This window comes from Musca autumnalis, unplaced genomic scaffold (assembly GCF_047663935.1).
Source record: "Musca autumnalis isolate F117 unplaced genomic scaffold, ASM4766393v1 scaffold_5, whole genome shotgun sequence".
In the NCBI taxonomy this organism is placed as follows: Eukaryota; Metazoa; Arthropoda; class Insecta; order Diptera; family Muscidae; genus Musca; species Musca autumnalis.
This window is the reverse complement of record NW_027412088.1, coordinates 18726284-18748957: the sequence shown is the minus strand read 5'-3', so window position 1 is coordinate 18748957 and position 22674 is coordinate 18726284. Positions and strand designations below refer to the sequence as shown.

General features: G+C 36.7%; 2 protein-coding genes across 2 annotated transcripts in view; one reads left to right on the top strand and one right to left on the bottom strand.

Moving 5' to 3' along the window:
- Positions 1-796: 796 nt before the first annotated feature.
- LOC141406203 (uncharacterized) lies at positions 797-2744 on the bottom strand. Its single transcript, XM_073991399.1, has 4 exons — positions 2698-2744; positions 1956-2614; positions 1347-1784; positions 797-1131 (listed from the first exon to the last, which is right to left on the bottom strand). Exons 1-4 carry the CDS (start codon positions 2742-2744, stop codon positions 797-799), a joined length of 1479 nt encoding a protein of 492 aa, XP_073847500.1.
- A 2704-nt stretch (positions 2745-5448) lies between these two features.
- LOC141405240 (zinc transporter ZIP3-like) overlaps positions 5449-22674 on the top strand; it is a 28596-nt gene continuing 11370 nt past the window's right edge. Inside the window, exon 1 of the mRNA XM_073989343.1 lies at positions 5449-6911. Coding sequence (XP_073845444.1) covers positions 5666-6911 — 1246 coding nt within the window. The 5' untranslated portion in view covers positions 5449-5665. The remainder of the gene's footprint in view (positions 6912-22674) is intronic.

The following is a 22674-nucleotide window of genomic DNA, read 5'->3' as shown; positions in this document are numbered from 1 at the left end:
AACTCGATTGGAAATAAAATATATAAGAACATCTAAAAAACGAATCAGTTGATTTTTTTTTACATTTATTACATCATCATGTAATAATAATAATTATAATAATATTTTTTGCGGTTAGGGATGGGAAAATGCGTTATGCATCTGGCGATGTCGTCACAATCGTCGTATGTCGGACTCAGCTCTATACCGGCTAAAAACCCACCACATTCCTCCCCGGGGATCGGCTCCACCACGGAACTGCTTGCGCATTACTTCGAGGTGGACCCCTCATTTGGTGTCTCCCACCATCTTCTTCACATATTGCCTGCGTCCAGGCGCCGCTATTGTATTCTACGGGTTCCTATCTAAACCCACCTTTTTGTTGCGGAGAACGTGTTCCATGTACTTGCATACTTCTTTCCACACTACATCTCTTTCAATCATTTTCATTGTGATACTTCCGATTCCAACTTCACCTATATCGATTTCTAGTGTCTGTCATCTTTCTGACCATTGGCTACGGCTTACACGTCGTCAAGTACCTCCTCCTCCTCTTCGTATATACAATGGGGTGTACTGCATTTGCCCATTCTGCATAGGTATTTCCGGAAATATCCGTGACCTGTTAGCATCTGGGTTAGATAATAGTTGACTTCCTCATGCTTCCTCTTATACCAGCTCTGTACGTCTGGGATTAACTTCCGTGTCCATTTGCCCCTATTTTCACCACCGTTGTTGCCATATTTCCATTGTTTCTTGCCGAAAAGCCAGGGCGTATTCAGTTTGTAATACGTTTTGGTGCTTGGCGGTAAAAATCTTATGGCGCTCCATTGCCTGCAGATCGAAAAGGATCATTCCAACTATTACGAGTACGGCTACTGCAGATACCGTTCGGTATGCTGATGTTACGCGTAATGCCGCTGTTCTTTGCACGGACAATAGCCCTGGAGCGCGTTTTTAGAGCCGGAGCCCAAATTTCCGAACCGTACAACATTACACTATTGCACGCCTCCATGAGAATCTTCCTCCTACTTGGCAGAGGGCCGCCAATATTTGCCATCAACTGACTGAATTGTGAGGTTATTCTTGCAGATTTAGTGGTTGCATACTCAATCTGCTTTGAGTATGTCAACATTGAGTCCAGTCTCATGCCTAGGTATGTAAAGGATTGCTTTGTGGGGATTACTATGTTGCCTTCTATTTCTTATGTAATTTCTGATGATACTAAGTAAATATTTCGGGATTTTGAAGATTTTATCTAGAGCTTCTATAACGCCGGCCCAGCGCAGGCTATTGAAAGCGTTTTTTTACATCCAGTGTGGCTAACAATATAATGGGCCGGGAGTGATGATTTCCACTTTGAGTACCTTCTACAGTGTCTATCACGTCTTTGAGGGCTCCTACCGTTGATTTGCCTGGACGAAAACCGTATAGTCTTCTGGAGAGACCGCCTACAGTTTGTATGGCTTCATTTAGTCTGGGCTTGATTAACCTCTGTAGTAGCTTCCCAGCTGTGTCAAGCATACATAGTGGTCTGTACGCTGATGGTTCTGTGCTTTCACTCTTTCCTTTACTTAGTAGTACCAGTTTTAGTGTTTTCCATAGATCCGGGAAAGTGCCTTCCATTAAACATATATTGTAAATTGTGAGTAGTACATTAGGGCGGTTTTGTGCATTTGCTTTAATAACTTCGGTAGGTATGCCATCGGGACCGGGTGCTTTTTTAGTTTTGAGCAGCTGCTTGCAGTTTGTCTGTGGTGAACAGTGGTATGTTTGTGGGAGATTCTGGTTCCGTTGTTTCTTCTCTAATGGTGTGTTTTGGAAATAATGTGTTCACAATATTATCCATAATGTGTTCATCCATCTGGCCAACCGCGTTTTTTGATCCGAGTTTTCGCATGACGACCTTGTATAACCCAGTCCCCATAGATCTTGGTTGATGTCTGCTCTTAGTTCTTCCCATTTTTGTTTCTTACTTCTCTCGATGGCGTTCTGCAGCTGTTTTTTAGCATCTTTGTATGCGTCGTGTTCCATATGTGCTTCGCCTCTTCGTGTAGCTAGCCTGGACTCATCGATCGTGGTGTTCCACCAATAGACCTCTTTTCGTTTTGGACGTGAGATAGCTTTCGGCATGGCTTTGTTACAGCTTCTAACGAGAATATCCATTGCGTTTTTCACGGTTTGTTCCGCATCTAATTCGTCTTGTAATTCTTCAGCTAATCTGTCTATCTCTGAGAGTAGTACGGCAGTGTTGAGTTTGTTAACGTTCCATTTTCGAGTGGATACGTTGGTACATTTGGTCTGCAGGTTTTCATCTGTTCCGCTTGCTGTGTATGTTTCCATGGCATGCAATTTTTTAACTTTCCCTAGTAATCCATCTGAAGCAAAGGTTACATCTGGGATTGTGCCTTCGCACCCTGGTCGTCTGAAAGTTGCAATGCTTCCTGTGTTTACGGTAGTTACACCTAATCGAGCTACCATATCTTCAATCCGCTTGCCTCTAGCGTCTGTTGTCGGCATACCCCTATCGACAGCGCGAGCGTTGAAATCTCCGGCGATTATAAGGCCTCCATGTTGGGACATTGCAAAATCTTCTATCCGTTCTAGTTTTTCTTGAATGGTGTCAATGTTGTCGCTAGGGATAAGGTAGCAGCTAACAATTGTAAGATTGTCAATTTGGATCCACGAAAACCCGTTTCCATGACGGCTCCTTCTTACATTATCTTTACCGCATGCGACCCAAATTGCGGCAGTTTTTGATTCATCTTCGATCCATGTCCCCTTGCGATGCTTGCGTACTGTTCTCTGATTATAACAATGTGTTCTCTTCGTGTACAATTTAAGATAGAAGCGCATGCGCAACTTTTCCCCGATGCATGTTAGCCTGGAGGAACCTCATTGTTTATTTTCTTTGTTTGGTTTACACCTATAGCTGCCGGGCATATGGTTTGTTCGGCTGTTTTTGTACTGCGAGCAGATGCAGAAATTCACTGCGTTTGTACATTCCTGCAGTTTGTGTCCCTTCTGGCCACACCTTAAGCACATTCCCATGCCTTTTCGGTCGGGTCCTTTGCAGTCCCATTGCATATGACCCGATTCGAAACATCTGTAGCATCGCTTCACTTCTTGTTTGTATTTTATTTTGGCGTATACCAATCCAATAAATATCTTGCGCTTATCGATGAGTTTATTTGCATCTGTTGCAGGTAAATTTACAAAAGCCCTCTTTTGTTTTCGCGCTTTGGTACCAGTTACTTGCACGTTCATGTCCTCTAATGGGATACTTATCGCTTTATTTATAGCATCCATCACCTCCCTTTCGGTGGGGAGCGCGTCGAGATTTTGAACTTCAATAGTGGCCAACGCCTTCATTCTTCTTCCTTTAGTGACCCTACAATTGTCTCCCGAAACTGTTCTTTGTTTCCTCCTTTTCCCATCACAATGAGTATGGAGCCAGTCTTTGTCTTGCGGACGGATTGAACTGCCACATTTGTGCTTTCTGGATTCACCTTTTCCCTAAGCTTTTTAATACATCTGCGTAATTGCGGCCGCCTCGAGGTTTTATGACGACGGCATCTGGTCTCTCCTTTGGTCTCTTTGCATGTGGCTTCCTCCTTCTGCCTGCAGTTTTCCAATCAAGTTCGTACTCTGTTTGGGTTCGGTTCGACACTGCTTCTAGAGGATTTTCTTCTGCTTTCTTTTTGTATTTTTTCTCCGGGTTGGTTTCAACTGGACTGGTTGCACTTCTCTTCTTTTGAATTGTTTGTGATGTTGGCTTGTTTAGACATATTGCGGAATTTTGAGCCTTCACAGAATCTATCTCTTTTTGGTCTTTTTCCAATTTCTTCTGTAGTCACCAATAACATCTAATAGCTCGGCTAGTTCGTTAACGCCATTTTGGACGTCTCTGCTTATGTTGCGCTGTTTGGCACTTCGCGAGCGCTTCTTCTTCTGATGTTCTCATCTTGAGAATGAACTCCTGTTTAGGAGAGTTGTTGATCAGTGCTGATCTCTCTCTTCGTGCTGTGCTGGCGTTAGATTGTGGAGTTTCTATCACCGTCGGCGTCTCTGTTACTTCCCCTCTGTTACCTTTGGTTTTCGAACTCATTCGAAAAGCGTTTTCTCCTTCTTCGATGGTTTTGGGAGTTTCATTATTCATCGTCCCAACTCAGAGCCGTTATCCTTAATCGTAATGCAGTTGCCTTTCTTTGACCCCGAGGGTGCCTTTGCGAGCAGTGAGGTTCTTGCGAGGGTTGACACAAGACCTTATGAGCAATTGTGTTCAGAGCCAGGTCGGCATTAATCAGGATTACATCGACTGAACCTGCCAGGTCAACTAAATGACGAAGTAAGAAGCGTTCCCTGAGTCCTAGCCAAGGTATTATTGGGACGGAAGACAGGCCCGACATTAACCTGAAAGCCATTTCAGTGAGATGTCACTCTCACCTACTGAGGTAACAGAATGCCGCGTCTGCCATCCCGATGCAGTCTTGTTATAAAGTATCCGGATCGGTGTTCATGTTCATAGCGATGTCATCAGTGCGTCGTTGTTTGATTGGGGGGACCAGGGAGGCATCACTCTCCTGTTTGCTCTATCAGTAGAGCACCCCGTGTGGGTGCATGCTTAGTTAGATGGCGGCTTTCGTTTGCCATGTCACGATAAGCCTTATCGGACGTTGATTTCCTTTTGTAACATATCCTTAGCTTTCACCGCTCAATGGTCTGGGACTGCTTATTTAATTCGCAGCTAACTTACATATATGTAGGACATTCAGTTATCCGCCACTGACTGACCCACCATAGTAGCTCCGAGCATGGAGCCCTAGGATAATAATAATAATAGTCATGAATTTTCTCCAAAAACTTCATGAAAGAATCAGAATCTCAACATTATTATCTTTATGGAAATCTTCATTCAACAATTCATTTTCTATTGTACCTCCAATGAATGCAGAACAACTGAAATTTGACAAGATGACCTTTATGGGTCCACTCCTTCAAATATCTACCCATCAAAATATCAAAATTGTCCTCTTATGTGCAGTTTATGTTTATTGTTTATGCTATAAAGTTTAAAAAATGTCAAGATGATCCTCGTCATCTTCAACATTTTTGGAAAAAATATTACTGGTGACAAAGTTTAGAACATATCGATTGGTGCTTTCTATCTGAAACGCATTTCGTCTGACATACTTATAGGCACATTTTTTATCGTATCAAGTGTATATGCCCTCGTTAGCCTAAAGACTAAGAGTATAAATATTCAAATCAAAGTAAACATCTGATATCAATTCCTATCACATCCGTAACACTGTGCGATGTGAGCGAGCAGTGGTTAAGGTTAAGTACTTAACCACGATTGACACTCACTGTAGTTAATGTTGATTGGTTACAAAGAGAGACAGAGAACGGGAGAGATTATGATTTTCATGTTGCTCGTTTAAAATAACCGTTAACAACAAGTTAAACGATCAGTAGTTTGCGAAAGGTCTACGAGGTTAGACCTTTGCAACAACGCACTGTGATTGAATAAACGGAAACCGACGAAACAAGTTTTCAAAATAAATAAAAAAGAAACGAAAACATAAAAAAAACAAATACCGAAAACGGGAAAGTGAAAAACGAATATCGTTTAACGACAGTTTTTAACAAGTTGTTTGTTTATTTTAAAAAAAGTAGCTCAATAATGGATGAGGCCCGCGATGCATCTTCAGATCAGCACGATCTGTTGGTTACCAAATGCTTGGCCATGGTTTGTCTGTTCCTTGCAACAGTCATCTTTGGTTGCATTCCATTCATGTTGAATTGTTGTTTGAAATTCACAGAAAAGCCACCGGAATCCCGTTCGGCTCGTGTAGTTCAATATCTGTTGTATTTTGGCGGTGGTGTATTGCTGGCCACAACATTTATCCACTTATTACCCGAAGTTCAAGAGGTGGTGGAACATTTACAGACATGCGGTCAAATGGGTGAAACAAATTTTGCCGTTGCCGAAACTTTTATGTGTGCCGGCTTCTTTTTGATGTATTTGATTGAGGAATGTGTGCATAAATTTTTGCATCGCCACAAGAAAAGCGACCATGAAAGCGATGCGGAAGATGATGATAGCGTGGCAGCCGCCTTTGAGAGGGGCCACAGTATACGGAACAGTGTTTTGGTTAAGGGACGTCGTAAGAAGTCCGAGGATTATGTGGCCGAAGATAATGTGGCAGGCACCATCACCATAAAAAGTGTTGAGGTCATGGGTAATGGTAACGCAAATGGAAGTTATGAAAATCCCAGCTATTTGCAATCTACCTTAACTGTCAATCATTTGGTTGGTGATCAGGGCTGTGAAAAACACAGCGATTTACAATTGGAACCGACAAAATCACCCTGCTCCACACCCAAACATCATCATGACAATCAAGTTGGCGATCACCAGCATCACGATCATGGCGGCCATGGTCATTCTCATTTACCCATACAATCGAGCAACGATAATGAAAATGTTGTCAGTTCTTCTCTTCGGGGTTTGGGTATTGTTTTGGCTTTATCCCTGCATGAGGTGTTCGAGGGTTTAGCCATTGGTCTTGAAGATAGCTCCTCATCGGTGTGGTTTCTGTTTGCCGCTGTTTCGGCCCACAAATTGGTGTTGGCTTTTTGTGTTGGCGTCGAGTTGATTGTAGCCCGCACCAAACCTGTTCTAGCAGCTGTTTACACCATAACCTTTGCCATTGTCAGTCCCATAGGTGTGGCCATTGGCATTGCGGTAAGCCATGATTCTTCAACATCAGAGGACAGCATACCATCCGCTGTTCTGCAGGGCATTGCTTGTGGCACCCTGCTGTATGTGGTCTTCTTTGAGATTCTCAATAAAAATCATGCCGGATTTGGTGCATTCTTAGCCATGTTAATAGGATTTGGCTTAATGTTTGGATTACAAAATATAGGTAAGTGGAATGAAATGTTAGCAATAAATGCAAAGAAAACAACAATAACAAAATTAAAAATGATTAATGACACTAAAACGAGTGAACAAATTGTTTGGCTATAACCAATTACTTATCAAAGTGGATTGGTCAGTTATTAGGTGGAATTTTTGTTGTACCAAATGATAAATTAGGGAAATATAAAGTATAAAGTACCAAATATAAAGTTTAAAATATAAAATACAAAAAATGTAATATAAAAATATGATATAAAATATAAAATAAAATAAATAAAATAAAATATAAATAAAAAAAAATATAAAATATAAAATATACAATATAAAATATAATATATAATATATAAAATATAAAATATAAAATATAAAATATAAAATATAAAATATAAAATATAAAATATAAAATATAAAATATAAAATATAAAATATAAAATATAAAATATAAAATATAAAATATAAAATATAAAATATAAAATATAAAATATAAAATATAAAATATAAAATATAAAATATAAAATATAAAATATAAAATATAAAATATAAAATATAAAATATAAAATATAAAATATAAAATATAAAATATAAAATATAAAATATAAAATATAAAATATAAAATATAAAATATAAAATATAAAATATAAAATATAAAATATAAAATATAAAATATAAAATATAAAATATAAAATATAAAATATAAAATATAAAATATAAAATATAAAATATAAAATATAAAATATAAAATATAAAATATAAAATATAAAATATAAAATATAAAATATAAAATATAAAATATAAAATATAAAATATAAAATATAAAATATAAAATATAAAATATAAAATATAAAATATAAAATATAAAATATAAAATATAAAATATAAAATATAAAATATAAAATATAAAATATAAAATATAAAATATAAAATATAAAATATAAAATATAAAATATAAAATATAAAATATAAAATATAAAATATAAAATATAAAATATAAAATATAAAATATAAAATATAAAATATAAAATATAAAATATAAAATATAAAATATAAAATATAAAATATAAAATATAAAATATAAAATATAAAATATAAAATATAAAATATAAAATATAAAATATAAAATATAAAATATAAAATATAAAATATAAAATATAAAATATAAAATATAAAATATAAAATATAAAATATAAAATATAAAATATAAAATATAAAATATAAAATATAAAATATAAAATATAAAATATAAAATATAAAATATAAAATATAAAATATAAAATATAAAATATAAAATATAAAATATAAAATATAAAATATAAAATATAAAATATAAAATATAAAATATAAAATATAAAATATAAAATATAAAATATAAAATATAAAATATAAAATATAAAATATAAAATATAAAATATAAAATATAAAATATAAAATATAAAATATAAAATATAAAATATAAAATATAAAATATAAAATATAAAATATAAAATATAAAATATAAAATATAAAATATAAAATATAAAATATAAAATATAAAATATAAAATATAAAATGTAAAATATTTTGTTTCTCAAAATAGTCTGGCTTACTCGTAATCCCATTGTTGTTGTTGTTTTAATATTTTAAAACAACGTATTTTATTAAAATTTTGAACATATTTTTTTATTGCAGAAAAATTTGTTTTTTAGATTAGAATTTTAAATAATAAATCAAAATTAAAGTCCTTTAAGGGCAAAACTTGTGTTAAGTGGAAGTAGTGGTGTAGGGTATCACATTATCGGCTCTGTCCTCCTTTTACTTTCTTTCTGCCCTTTCATAATTGTCTCACAATATTTAATATATGCTCAGTCACAACAATGTGCACTTAAATTAAATACCTTTTGTCGCCAATTTTCTATATTTTAACTCATAAAATTAAAAGTGTGCTAAATACTCGAATGTCTACCTTAGCACAGCAACAATTTCAAAATAAATTCCAGTGACACTTAAAATACTTAAAAAAAAGATAATAAAATATAAACACATTTACTTCCACAGATAACTGACCATAAAACTTAAAACCATATCATAATTTCATTAGGGTAAAAATCAAATATAAATTTTAAGATGTTACTTTTTTAATTTCTAAATTTAGTTAAACAATTTAATCAGATGTTTAATTGATAACTGACGTCTTGGAAGGGTATATTTTTCACTGACTGTCTGACCGATAAGATATATTTGTTTGTATTTCAAATATAGAACATTAACAAAGAATAAATGTTATTGATTATGTGGGGCATTGATGATGGACGATTTAAGAAGACCTGTAGATGAAGAAATGACGTGTGAATATATTTTTAATTTTTATTTGGGTCAATAGCCGACATAAATGATAAAGAACAAAAGTCGAATTAAACATTTTTAAGTTTTTAGGTGTCTCGATTTTATCGCATTAGTTTGAAATTCGATTTTTGATCTTTCATGCCCATTGTGTATACCCTCCTCCTCCACTATTGTAGAAGTTGATTTACTCTTTACACTACAATTCTCCTTTTACCTTGGTGATATTTTCAAAAAGTTTGTTCCTTCCGCATCTTGATTTTGGAAAAGGTATCAGTCGGCTTTGCCGACACAGATATACCCTCAGCCTGTGTGAATAGAAACGTCCATCTATTGACAATATCGAATCTACGGATTACGGATTTTGTAGCCCTTTTGAAATTTGCTGACAAAAAATATATTTGGTTTGAAGCTCAAATGTGTTGCGAAGGATGTACTTGAAGGAATGGGCCGATATAGTCCATTTTGGAAGTTGATCTTAGTTTGGGATTCATTCCTTTTGATAGATATTGTGCCCACCAGTCCAGTTGGTCACTGTATAACTTAGAGGTTTTGTGCCCACGAAAAACATAAAAATGACTTAAACAGGACCACAAATAATAGCATCGGTTAATTTTCCAAATGTTCTTCGAACAGATCCTAAGCTGCACTTCAACAAAAATATTCAACTTTTGTGAGGGAGGTACCCTAAGGAGAAGACGGATTTCTGAAGTAAAACTACATTGAGATAAAATATTAGGAGATCCAAGGTTTGGACGGTTGCTGCGCTCAGAAGATATAGCGCCTACTATTTTTGTGAATTTTTTAACTTTTGGGGGTGGGGGAGGTGCAAGAAAGAGCGCACCGGCAGTGCCAACCTTCAAACTTAAACTAACAGCCTGTTTATGTATGTCGAAACGAAAATGTGTGTGAGTGAAATACACCCAAACTTTAATTTTCGAAATATTATTTCCTTTGGTTTTGCTTCAAAACGAAAACCAAATTTGAAAACCACACTCAAATTTGGTAATGTTTCTTACTTACTTACTTAGCTGGCCCATTACAGAACATTTGTTCCATAGGCCGAACTAAGAAAAGATCTCCATTTCTCTCTATTTGTTGCTTCGCACTCTGGAATACCGCGCCTTTTCATCTCATCATCCACTTGTTTGCGCCATCTATTCCTTGGCCTGCCAATTCTGCGTGCACCGCCATGTGGCATGTATTCATACGCCTTTTTAGCGGGTTCATCATCGCTCATTCTTATGATATGGCCTAGCCAACGCAATCGCTGCATCTCGATACGTTTAACTATATTGATGTCGTTGTATAGCAGATACAGCTCGTGGTTCATGCGACGTCGATATTCACCGTCAACGCAGATTGGTCCGTAGATCTTTCGAAGAATTTTTCTCTCAAACACACCAAGCACTGCCATGTCTGCTTGCGCAAGTACCCAGGCTTCGGAGCCATACATCAGCACGGGTAGTATCAGTGTTTTGTAGAGCGTTATTTTTGTTTGACGAGATGTGGCTTTGCTTTTAACCTGCTTACTTAAGCCAAAGTAGCATCTGTTGGCCAATACAATTCTTCTTTTTATTTCACAACTGATGTCGTTTGTTGTGTTTACGGAGGTGCCGAGGTAGACGAAGTCTTTTACTACCTCAATATTATAGGAACCAACTTCCACAGTCGGTCCGAGCTCAATGGACGCATTGCGCGTCGACACCATCAACTTGGTCTTCTCACCGTTTACCGCCAGACCCACTTTAGCAGATTCTCCTTCGACCTTTATTAAGGTATCAGTTACTTCTTTTACTGATCGGCCCATGATGTCTATATCATCAGCATAAGCAAGTAACATGTGACTATTGGTGTAGATTGTGCCACTTCCCAGCAAAATGTTCGATGCCAAAGATGACATTCAATCATGGGTGCAACTGATCTAGAATGTCATCTTTTTAGCATCTTCATCGATGAATTTTATATGAGCGTGGACCCCAAAAGATGACGTTCTTTTCTGGATCCTAAGCATGTCATTTTAACCAATGCGTTGACATGTCATTTCCACCAATGCTTTGGCATGTCATTTCCACCAATGATTTGACATGTCATTTTCACCAATGCCTTGACACGTCATTTTCACCCATGCTTTGACATGTCATTTTCACCAACCCCTTGGCATGAAATTTTCATGTCTTGTTTGGAAAATGGAAATGCTGTATTGAAATGTGGTTTTCATGAAAAACAAAACTCTTTATTAATTCAAACGAATTCATGAAATAGCAACAATTAATTTATCAGTTTAGTTTTTCAAAAGTTTACATCCAAAATTGCAATGTAATCACCACCGCTGCAACGCAAAAGATAACTTCCTCCGTTCTCCGCAACTGATATTCTTTCATCTTACAAAAGATTTTTTCAATTATCTTCCCATCACCAGTTCAGATTTCAACATGGACTCCAAATGCACTCCTTTAAGTATTTTTATTTCGTAAATTACTTTTATTTTATAATTTTGTTATTTTATAACAACATTTTGGTAATTTATACTCTTTTGTTTAGTGACGGAAATATGTAGGGATCTACAACCCGGCTTGCTTTAGGGATCTCTAAGAACAAAATGTAACGAACGGGGAGGAGAGACTTTTTATGGAAAATACCATTTATGCTTAATTAATTTATTTTTAATTGTTTCTTTCCAAAAGTAGTTTCTTCTTTTTTTTCAGATTCTTGTTCCTTTTCGTTTCGGACTTTTTTTCAAATTCCAAGAAGCGAGATTTGATTGATTTCATTCTATGTCAGATTTAGAACAGACAAGGGAACTTTTAAAATAGCAATGTGTGCAGTCCGATTCTATTTTTAGCTCGATGGTTGGGACTTCATATAATACCAATTGTTTAGAAGTTTTAGTTGTTTGATATGCAGGAAATGTAAGACAACATCACGACGACAGTTCTAACAACTTTGGTCTGTTCCAGAAATTGCAAGAATCTACTTATTTTTACTACGATAACAATTTTTCCTTTATGTTATCGGAAAAAATAGTAAAAATTAGTAGATTTTTGCAGTACTGGAACATACCAAAATGAAAATAAACAGATGTGTAAATAAAAACACAAACATCATCTCTATTGGATCGATGGAATGGGTACAAATGCTGATGAAAATATCGGATCTTTCATGACTTCCTTTGCATTGGTTCAAATCCTAATGAAAAGATCGGATCTTTCACGACTTCCTTTGAACCAATGCAAAAGATGACATGAAATCACGTCATCGCAAAGAACCCCTTCCGTCAAATTTTGCTGGGCTTCTTTTGACGTTTGCCTCTCGTAAACCTTTTCCAGCAGGATGTTGAAGAGATCACACGAAAGGCTGTCTCCTTGTCTGAAACCTCTTTTGGTACCAAACTCTTCGGAGAGGTTCTTTCCTATTTTAACTGAGGACCTCGTGTCAGTTAAAGTCATTTTACAAAGCCGGATGAGCTTTGCGGGAATACCAAATTCAGACATGGCTTGGAATACCTTTGAACGCAGCGGGCTGTCAAAGGCTGCTTTATAATCGACAAAAAGGTGGTAGGTGTCGATCTGTATCTCTTGGGTCTTCTCCAGGATTTGCCGCAGGGTAAATATCTGGTCAATGGTGGACTTGCCGGGTCTATAGGGAGTAGACTTATGCCCATATAGTTAGAGCATACAGTCTTATCTCCCTTCTTGTGGACGGGGCACAGGATACTCAGGTTCCAATCGTCGGGTACTCGTTCTTCCTGCCAGATGATGCTAACTAGCTGATGAATACACCTTATCCGCGTGTCGCCTCCGGTTTTGAACAGCTCGGCTGGTAAGCCATCGGCTTCTGCTGCCTTATTATTCTTTAGCCGATTTATTGCTGTCTTTACCTCTTCTTGGCTGGGCGGTATACATTCAATACCATCTTCTGGGATTGGGACTGTGGTATCTTCGTCGTCTTCGCTGCTATTGGATACCAGAGTAGTGTTTCTTACTCATTCATTTTCTTATTGACATACATAAACAGGGCCTTAGTTTGGACTAAATATTACAAAGCCCAACTTTTGGACGGAATCGGCTGATCCGTTCGAGAGTTATCGTAGGCGTAGTGCCATATGGACTTTTACAGCTTTCGTGCTATTTTCTCAGGAAGTATGGACTTGCCCCCGAAAAAAACTTGCACCGTCGTCATTGGGGCAGCGAATACAAGTTGCTACAACAAAAATCAAAACGACCCGAGAGCAGGTCCTAAACTGAACTTTTCCGAAATTTTGTGTGGGAGGTACCCGACGAATTGAACCGTTAGAGTTTATATTGGGGTTTATCTATGCCTGGTAGGAATTTCACGACGTGCAAAGTATGAACCAAATCGGTTGCTCCCTTCAGGAGTTATCGTGGGAACAAATTTTCCGAATATTTTCTAACTTTTGTGGGAGAGGTACCTAAAGGAATGGACCGATATGGCTCACCTTCGGACTTAAACTAAGTTCACACAAAATATTACGATGGCCAAATTTTAGACTGAATCGACAGATCCGTTCGAGAGTTATCGTGCGCTCCAACCACTACACATTGTGTCATAGGGAATTTTTACAATGTTCTGGCTATATTCTCACGAAGTATGGACTTGCGCCAGATAAATCTTAGACCTTCGTAATGGGGGCAGCGAATACAAGTTGCTACAACAAAAATCAAAACGATCGGTGAGCTGGTCCTAAACCGAACTTTTCCGAAATTTTGTGTGGGAGGTACCCGAAGGAGTGGACCGTTAGAGTGTATATTGGAACCTCAATTATGCCTGGTAGGAATTTCACGATGTGCAAAGTATGGAGCAAATCGCTTGCTCCCTTCAAGAGTTATTGTGCGCACAAATTTTCCGAATATTTTCGAACTTTTGTGGGGGAGGTACTTAAACTAAGTTTGGACAAAATATTACGAATGCTACATTTTGGACCAAATCGACTCATCCGTTCGATAGTGCGCGCCAGCCAGACAGACTGACGGACATTTTGCCCGTATGAAAGTGTATATTAGGGTTATGACTTTTTTACAACCTCATATCCCTGTATCATAGCGTGATGAGTTTTGCCATAAGATTACATAAAATCTTAGTTATAAGGTGATTTGGAGAAAAAACTTCACGCACAAAATGATTTTAAAATTTGAATTTATCAAAATTATGGACAATTTTTTGAAGTCACTGAAAACAGATATATTATTGAAAATAAATTTTAGAGCCACATGAGATAATTTAAATGACATCAAATTTATTTCTCACTATTTCTCTTCAATTCTGAGAATCGTAAAAATGTCGTAAACGCTTTTATTCAAAAATATAATTTTTTAACAAAAAACAAAAAATTTAAATTTTTTTCAAAGTGGCTTTTTTGCGACTTTTTTAATATTTGAATGAAATAAACGTTATTATAGTTATTAGTATTCTCATATTTATTTATTCGTGCAACAAAAAATAATTTTTTGAAAAAAAAAATTTTTCATCTCATATATTTTTTAAAAAAATTATTTTTTTAAAATCGATTTGTGCGTGAACTTTTTTTATATTTCAATGGAATAAACGATAGCATAGTGATAAATAGGCAAAAGTTCATTCATCCCTGCTACAGGAAATCATTTTTGAGGAAAAATGTCAAAAAGTCATAACCCTAGTGTATATACCCTCGTTAGCATAAATGCTGAGGGTATAATGAATTGTATCAATCGTATCGGGTGCCACCGTGGTGCAATGGTATGCACTCCCGCGTTTCACACATAAGGTCGTGGGTTCGACAAAATACCCCTCAGTAATGTTGGCGACATTTCCTGACATTTCCATGTAAAACTTCTCTACAAAAGTGGTGTCTTAGACACGCCGTTCGGACTCGGCGATAGACTGTAGGTCCCATATCATTGATCTAATATGAATCGGGGTGCACTCATTGATATGAGAGAAGTCTCCACTGTCCTTTATGGGATGTTTGTGGAACAATTATTATATTATTATCAATCGCGCAGTGTTTTATACGGCAAGGAGAAAATTCAATGATTTTGCTACAAGGTTGTGAACTGTTAAACAATTTTCTGTGTCTTTCGACTGCATAATTTGTGTTAATAAATCGTTAATGTATTCATAAAATAATCAGAACACGATTTGTACAACATATCTTAGCTGTATTATATTTAAAGCTTTATGAACCCTTAGGTTCCCAATCCAAACTTGCAATAGAAAGTTCTCCTCTCAAACAAGTTTTTATTATTTCCTCAGACTAATAATCTAAACATATTAATATCCGGGTAGTAATACGCTTTCGTTATTGTTCTGCCCTTTAATATCATGACTAAACGACAAGCCCTACCGCAGGGCGTGTTAAGCTACACCGTCTGTCCATGTGAACAAATTTTAAAAAATATTGCGAACGAAAATGTTCTTCCCATAAAAAAAATCGACTACTTCCGTATAAAAACTTACTTTTTTAGAACATACAGCCAGCCAGCCAGTCATCATAATTAAAAAAAGTTTCTTTTTTTGGGGTTCTGACGTGTGCCATGCGGCGGTCTTTGCTTGCCGCCAAGATTTCCGTTGACATACCTCGTTAATATTCAAAACGCAGACACAACAAACAAACCCGAACCAACCTCAATGTGTGTGTTATGGTTTATTAATTGGCCAATAGAGAAAAAAAAAATACAAAAATAAAAACAATTCAAAAATTATTGGCTACCGCAATGAACCTTAAAAGATTATTTCGTTTTTTTAACGTAATAATTTTTATAACAAACAATAAAAAAACTGATAAGAAAGATTTTGTTTTCATTTGAAATTGACTCAGTAAAGTGTTGACTGCATTTTTGATGGAGGGGCAAATTCAATATGGAGTCTTGGTGCGATAACTCGATAACTAAAAATTTTACCTTGTTCTGCTTTCCGTGTTCGCTGCCATGTGAATTGTTTTGTTTACTTGAGATTCTTGGAACCAAAAACTACGTTGTTCTGCTTGTTCTGGCTCGGTGTTAGTTAACCGAGATAACAATTTTGCATTGCGATAACTCGTTAACTAGCAAAGTTTTTGTGTAGTAAATTTGGTTTATTGACATCATCGTGCACTCGACATTTTTAAATGGAAAATTATTATGTTATAAAACCGAAAACAAATAAACAATAGAGTAAAATAATGCGTCTGAGATATATTCGACGAGCGCTTACAAGAATTATATGACTGTTGTCCTTACTGCCCATGACAATTAAATTTTGCTAGGCGATTTCAATGCCAAAATTGGTAAGAAGAATCGCTTTGGCCCAACATTTGGGAAATTTAGACTTCACAGTGAAACATCTGACAATGGAATCAGGCTGATAGTTTACGGCAAAAAACTTGTTAGTTAGCATTAACAGATTTAAGCATCTCGGCATTCATAGGGGCATCTAGCTTTCTCCAGATCAGAAAACAAGAAATCAAATTGATCACGTTGTAATAGATGGAAGATCGTTCCGAGGAGCAAGCATCGATTCGTTTCACTTGTTCGCTCCAACGAATCGTTGGCCTTCCAGATCTGAGTAAACCTCCATGCGGCCCGAATTTATACGCTTTTTAGCGGGTTCATCACCACTCATTCTTATGACATGGCCTAGCCATCGCAATCGTTGTACCTCGATTCGTTCAACATATCAGCACAATGGCAAAATATTGCCCACTCCATGCAAATAGCCGCAAAATCCATACTTGGATACCAGAGATCTCCACCATGGAACCCATGGTATGACAAGGAGTGTCGTGCTTTTAGAGAAGATAAATATGCGGCATATAGGGCTACTTTACAATCGTAGCCACGCGTAGCGCACGAGAAAGGTGTCGGAGGAAAAGGAGAGAGGAGGAACGTGTTTGCCGCAGGAAAAAAGAGAAATGAAAAGCGGTAGTGCGAAAAAATCAAGATGTACAGGAGCCAGAATGAAGTGCGAAAATTCTAGAGTGAAACATCAAACTGATGGCTTTGGTACAGGCACATCCTTCTGTGGAGACCAGCAAGGTAAATTTGGTAACTGATACAGATAGTGTGCTCGGGAAATGGAAAGAGCATTTTCCAAACTGTTGGCATGTAATGCTAACGAAGACGACGAAGATACCAAAGATACAATCCCAGAAGATGGTATTGAATGTATACCGCCCGGCAAAGATGAGGTAAAACAGCGATAAACCGGCTGAAGAATAATAAGAAGACAGGGGAATTTTTTGTCAAATTTTAGGACTGGGCATATTTTTGTGTTTCTGATTAAACTGCAATCGAAACATATCACATATGCAAAAATATGCAAAATGCATATTTTATTTTTTGCAAATGCAAATTTACATACAAATACATATATCAAAAATATTTTCAAAAATTTTTGTGTGTACATTTTTTATACCCACAGCATTTATGCTAAGGAGGGTATACACACTTTCATACGGGCAAAATGTGCCTCATCGAAATAATGGTTTTAGACCCCAAGTATGTTTGGATGAAATGTGTTCAGACAATTTGGAGTCGATTTAGCAATGTCCGTCTGTCTGTCTGGCTGGTGCTCACGATAACTCTCAAACGGATGAGCCGATTTGGTCCAAAATTTGGCTATCGTAATATTTTGTCCAAACTTAGTTTAAGTTCGAAGATGGGCCATATCGGTCTCCTCCTTCAGGTACCTCCCCCACAAAAGTTTGAAAATGTTCGGAAAATTTATGCGCACGATAACTCTTAAAGGGAGTAATCGATTTGGTCCATACTTTGCACATCGTGAAATTTGTACCTGACTTAGATAAGGTTTTAATATGGACTCAATTGGTCCACTCCATCGGGTACCTCCCACACAAAATTTCGGAAAAGTTCAGATTAGGGCCATCTCTCGAATAGCTTTGATTTTTGTTGTAACAACTTCTACTCACTGCCTTCCATACGACGGTACAAGTTTCATCAGGGGCAAATCCATACTTCCTGAGAAAATAGACTGAAAGGTGCAAAACCCCATATGACACCGTGTGTAGTGGTTGGAGCGTAAGATAACTCTCGAACGGATCTGGCGTTCCGGTCCAAAATGTGGCCTTCGTAATAATTTGTGCAAACTTCGTTTAAGTTCGAAGATAAGCAATATTGGTCCACTCCTTCAGGTACCTCCCACACAAAAGCTCAAAAATGTTCGGAAAAAATTGTGCGCACTATAACTGTTGATGGGAGTGACAGATTTGGTCCATACTTTACACATTCTAATATATCTACCAGGTATAGGACAGGTTCGAATATGGACTATATTTGTCCCCTCCGTCGGGTACCTCCCACACACATTTTTGTATAAATTCACTTTAAGATCTGCTCTCGGATCACTTTGATTTTTGTTGAAGCAACTTGCATTCGCTGCCTCAATTACGACAGTAAAATTTTTTCAAGGGCAAGTCCATACTTCTTGAGAAAAAAGTCCGAAAGTTGTTAAAACCCATATGTAGTGACTAGAGAGCTCGAACCGAAAACAGCGTTCGTCCACACTTTGGATATCGTAATACTTCTTCGAATATTTGAAGAAATTCGAATATTAGAAAAAGTTCGAAAATATTTGCTAAAATGCTACGAGCGATATCTCATAGACGTAGCAACCGACTTGGTCCAAACTTTGGATCTCTAAATATTCTCGAAACATATTTTATCTTCAAATTTGGTCCTTATCTGTCCAATCCTTGGGGTACCACCCACACAAATGTTCAACATTTTGGTGTGGTTCGAGAATCCTTTAGTATGTTAAAAAAAACCCTATCTATCGATATCCCCGCAAATTGTTGAGCTTTAATTCTATCCATATTTTTGTCGGCCCTTACGCCCAAAATATTGAGAACCCCCTAAATACATAAGTGTTTTTGCGAAAAAAGTACGTCAATACACACAGGCTAAGGGTATATCTCTGTCGGCAATATCGACTGATCCCAGCAAAATGTTTGTAGCCAAAGAAGTAGTTAAATCATGAGTGCAAGTGATTCCGGACTACATCTTTTTACGTGAAAGATGTCATGATTTTTACAAGGGCATGGTGCAGTGAGGATACTGTCTAATTTACTTCTTAAGCACACATTTTGCATTAGTTCTTTGTAGTGAATAAATCACAACAACATATGATTCAACTACTTCTTTGGCTACAAACAAAGATGTAGTTCGAAATCACTTTTATTATTTTTTGTATACAAATTACTTTTTATGAATGCAAACATATTGCTGTTATTATAATTAACAAGAAACAAATTAAGTTCTTTGTCTTTTTAAGTTTTTTTTTGCAAAATTTTGAAATTTCTAAAATGTGAAAAATTTATGAAATGGATTCAAATCGGACATTGTCAAAATGTGAAGAACGGACTGCATTTTTCATGACTCTGCGTGGACTGCTTCAAAAAAAAACTATTCAATCACTACTTCACAAGGAACAACTTCAAATAAATTTTGCTGGGATACTTTTTTACTTGTTTTATATTCATTTCACATACCTCTCCTTACAATTACAAAAAAATATGTATCTAAAAACTGTTGTTTATTTTGGATATTAGAATATTTTAATAAACAACTGAAAAATTGAGAAAAAAAATTTCCAAATAGGGCCACTTTGACCTGCTTTTATACCCACATCCTAAATAACAAACTTATATATTTTTCATAACTACACGAAGTGGGATCCTATAAAGAATATTTGACATTATTTAGTGTAAATTGATATAATTTTTTCGATATTTTGACCAGGTTTTTCGGAAATTTGGCCACTGTGCAACGATATGGGACCCACTGTTTATTACCGAGTCCGAACGGCGTGTCCTAAGACACCACTTGTAGAGAAGTTTTACATTGCTGAAATACTCAGAAAATGTCGCCAACATTACTGAGGGGTATTTTGCCAACGTTCGATGTTTGCCTGGCCGGGGAATCAAAACCACCACCTTCTGCGTGCAAGGCGGGTGTGCGTACGATTGCACCACGGTGGCACCCGTTATAGGTGTCAGGTATATTATGCGAACGACTAAAGACTATGGTCAATGAAATAATTGGACCATACCAATACGGCTTTAGACCTGGCAAGGCCACCATTGACCAGATATTTACCCTGCGGCAAATTCTGGAGAGGAACCAAGAGATGCAGATCGACACCTAACACCTTTTTGTCGATTATAAAGCAGCCCACGACAGGCCTATACGTTCAAAGGTATTCCAAGCCATGTCTGAATTTGGTATCCCCGAAAAGCTCATTCGGCTTTGTAAAATGACTCTGACACAAGATCTTCAGTTAAAATAGGAAAGAACCTCTCCGAAGAGTTTTGTACCAAACGAGGTTTCAGGCAAGGAGACAGTCTTTCGTGTGATCTTTTCAACATCCTGCTGCAAAAGGTCATACGAGAGGCAAACGTCAAATGAATTGGCACAATCTACACCAATAGTCACATGTTACTTGCTTATGCTGATGATATAGACATCATGGGACGATCAGTAAAAGAAGTAACCGATACCTTTATGAAGGTCGAAGGAGAATCTGCTAAAGTGGGTCTGGCGGTAAACGGCGAGAAGACTAAGCTGATGGTGTCGACGCGCAATGCGTCCATTGAGATCGGACCAACTGAAATTGAAACATATCACATATGCAAAATGCATAAATTATACATATGCAAATATTATTTTTTGCATATGCAAAATTTATGCATTTTACATATTTTCGTATGCAACAAGTATTTCAATAATATCTTCAAAAATGTTTAAGTGTAAATTTTTTCTGTTTAAAATTCTCTTCAGAGAAATGTATACCCACAGCCACGACCTTCAAAATACCGAATATCGGGAGGTATCGTTCTATGGGGGCTATATGAAGGCCTGGATCTATACCGACAAATTTCAGGTGGAAAGTTTTATACACCTATCGAAGACCTAATACCAAATTTCAGCCATTTCGGGGGAATACTTAGGCCACAACCTTCAAAATACCGGAAATCGGGAGGTACTGTTCTACGGGAGGCTATATGTAGACGTGGACCTATACCTACAAATTTCCGTTCAAAAGTTTTATACCTCCAAGGAAGACTAAATAATAAATTTCAGTCATTTCGGTGGGATATTGAGGCCGGAACCTTCAAAATCGGGAGGTACCTCTCTATGGGGGATGTATAAAGACGTGGACCTATACCGACAAATTTCAGGTGGAAAGTTGTATAGCCCCAACGAAGATTAAATACCAAATGTAAGTCATTTCATTGGGATATGAAGGCCACAACCTTCAAAATACCGAAAATCGGGAGGTACCGTTCTATGGGGGCTGTATGAAGTCGTGGTCCTTTGCGGAACAATTTCAGATAGAAAGTTTTATACCATCAACGAAGACTTAATACAAAATTTCAGGCATTTCTGTGGAGTATTGGGGTCATAAACTTCGAAGTACAGAAAATAGGGAGGTACCTTTCTGTGGGGACTATATGAAGACGTGGACCTATACCGCAAATTTTCAGGTGGAAAGTTGTATACCCCCAACGACGTCTTAACACTAATATTCTGCCTTTTCGATGGGATACTTAGGCCACAAATCCTTGAATATTGTTTTGCATATGTTCATTTTATTAAAATATGTCAAAATATGCAAAATATGCAAGATACGCATTCTAGTGATGATGAACCCGCACAACTAGAAGGATATGGCGTCGTTTGGGCGAACAAGTTAAACGCGACATCAGAAAACTCCATATTCCAGATTGGGAAAATACGGTTGCAAACCGAGAGGATTGAAGATCATTTCTTAGTTCGGCTGTAAACAAGTAAAAAAGTATCAGTTGGCTTTCCCGACAGAGATATACCCTCAGCCTATGTGAATTGAATCTATCATATACGGGCAGATCAAATATATTTAGGGTTTTTTGTGGACCTTTTTCAACATTTGAACTTACAGACAAAATGTGGTTTAGGATTAAAGTTGTACTTGAAGGAATGTCCATTATGAAGGAATAGTACATTATGGAAGTGGATCTTATTTTGAGAGGCATATCGCACCCACTAGTAATTGCAGTGGGTCATCGTATAACATTTGGACCAGTATGCCAGGAAGCATGAACTTGTCCACGGAAAACATAACAGGACCACAGCCAGTAGCATCGGTACACATTTCCAACGGATCTTCGAACAGACCCTAAACTGCACTTAAAAATGTTGAAGTTTTGCTTGGGAGATACCTTAAGAAGAGGACCAATATGGACCATTTTAGAAGTTAAACTAAATTTGGAAGAAATATTAGAAGATTCCAAGTTTGGACCAAATTGGATACCATGTTCAAGAAAGTGTACCGTGCATACCATTTAAGTGGCATTTTTAAAATTTTAGAAATACTGGAAGTTGTGGACCGGTATTGTCGATCTTCGAACTGAAACTAAGTTTGGACAAAATATGACGAAGGCGAAATTTCGGACCAAATCCGTTGACCAGTTCGAGTGA

Coding starts and splice junctions, on each gene's coding strand:
- LOC141406203 (XM_073991399.1), bottom strand. CDS start 2,744: ATGAATCAAAAACTGCCGCAATTTGGGTCGCATGCGGTAAAGATAAT. Junction 1,785..1,955: donor GCAGAACGCCATCGAGAGAA/GTAAGAAACAAA, acceptor ACACACCATTAG/AGAAGAAACAACGGAACCAG. Junction 1,132..1,346: donor CGTGATAGACACTGTAGAAG/GTACTCAAAGTG, acceptor TTACATACCTAG/GCATGAGACTGGACTCAATG.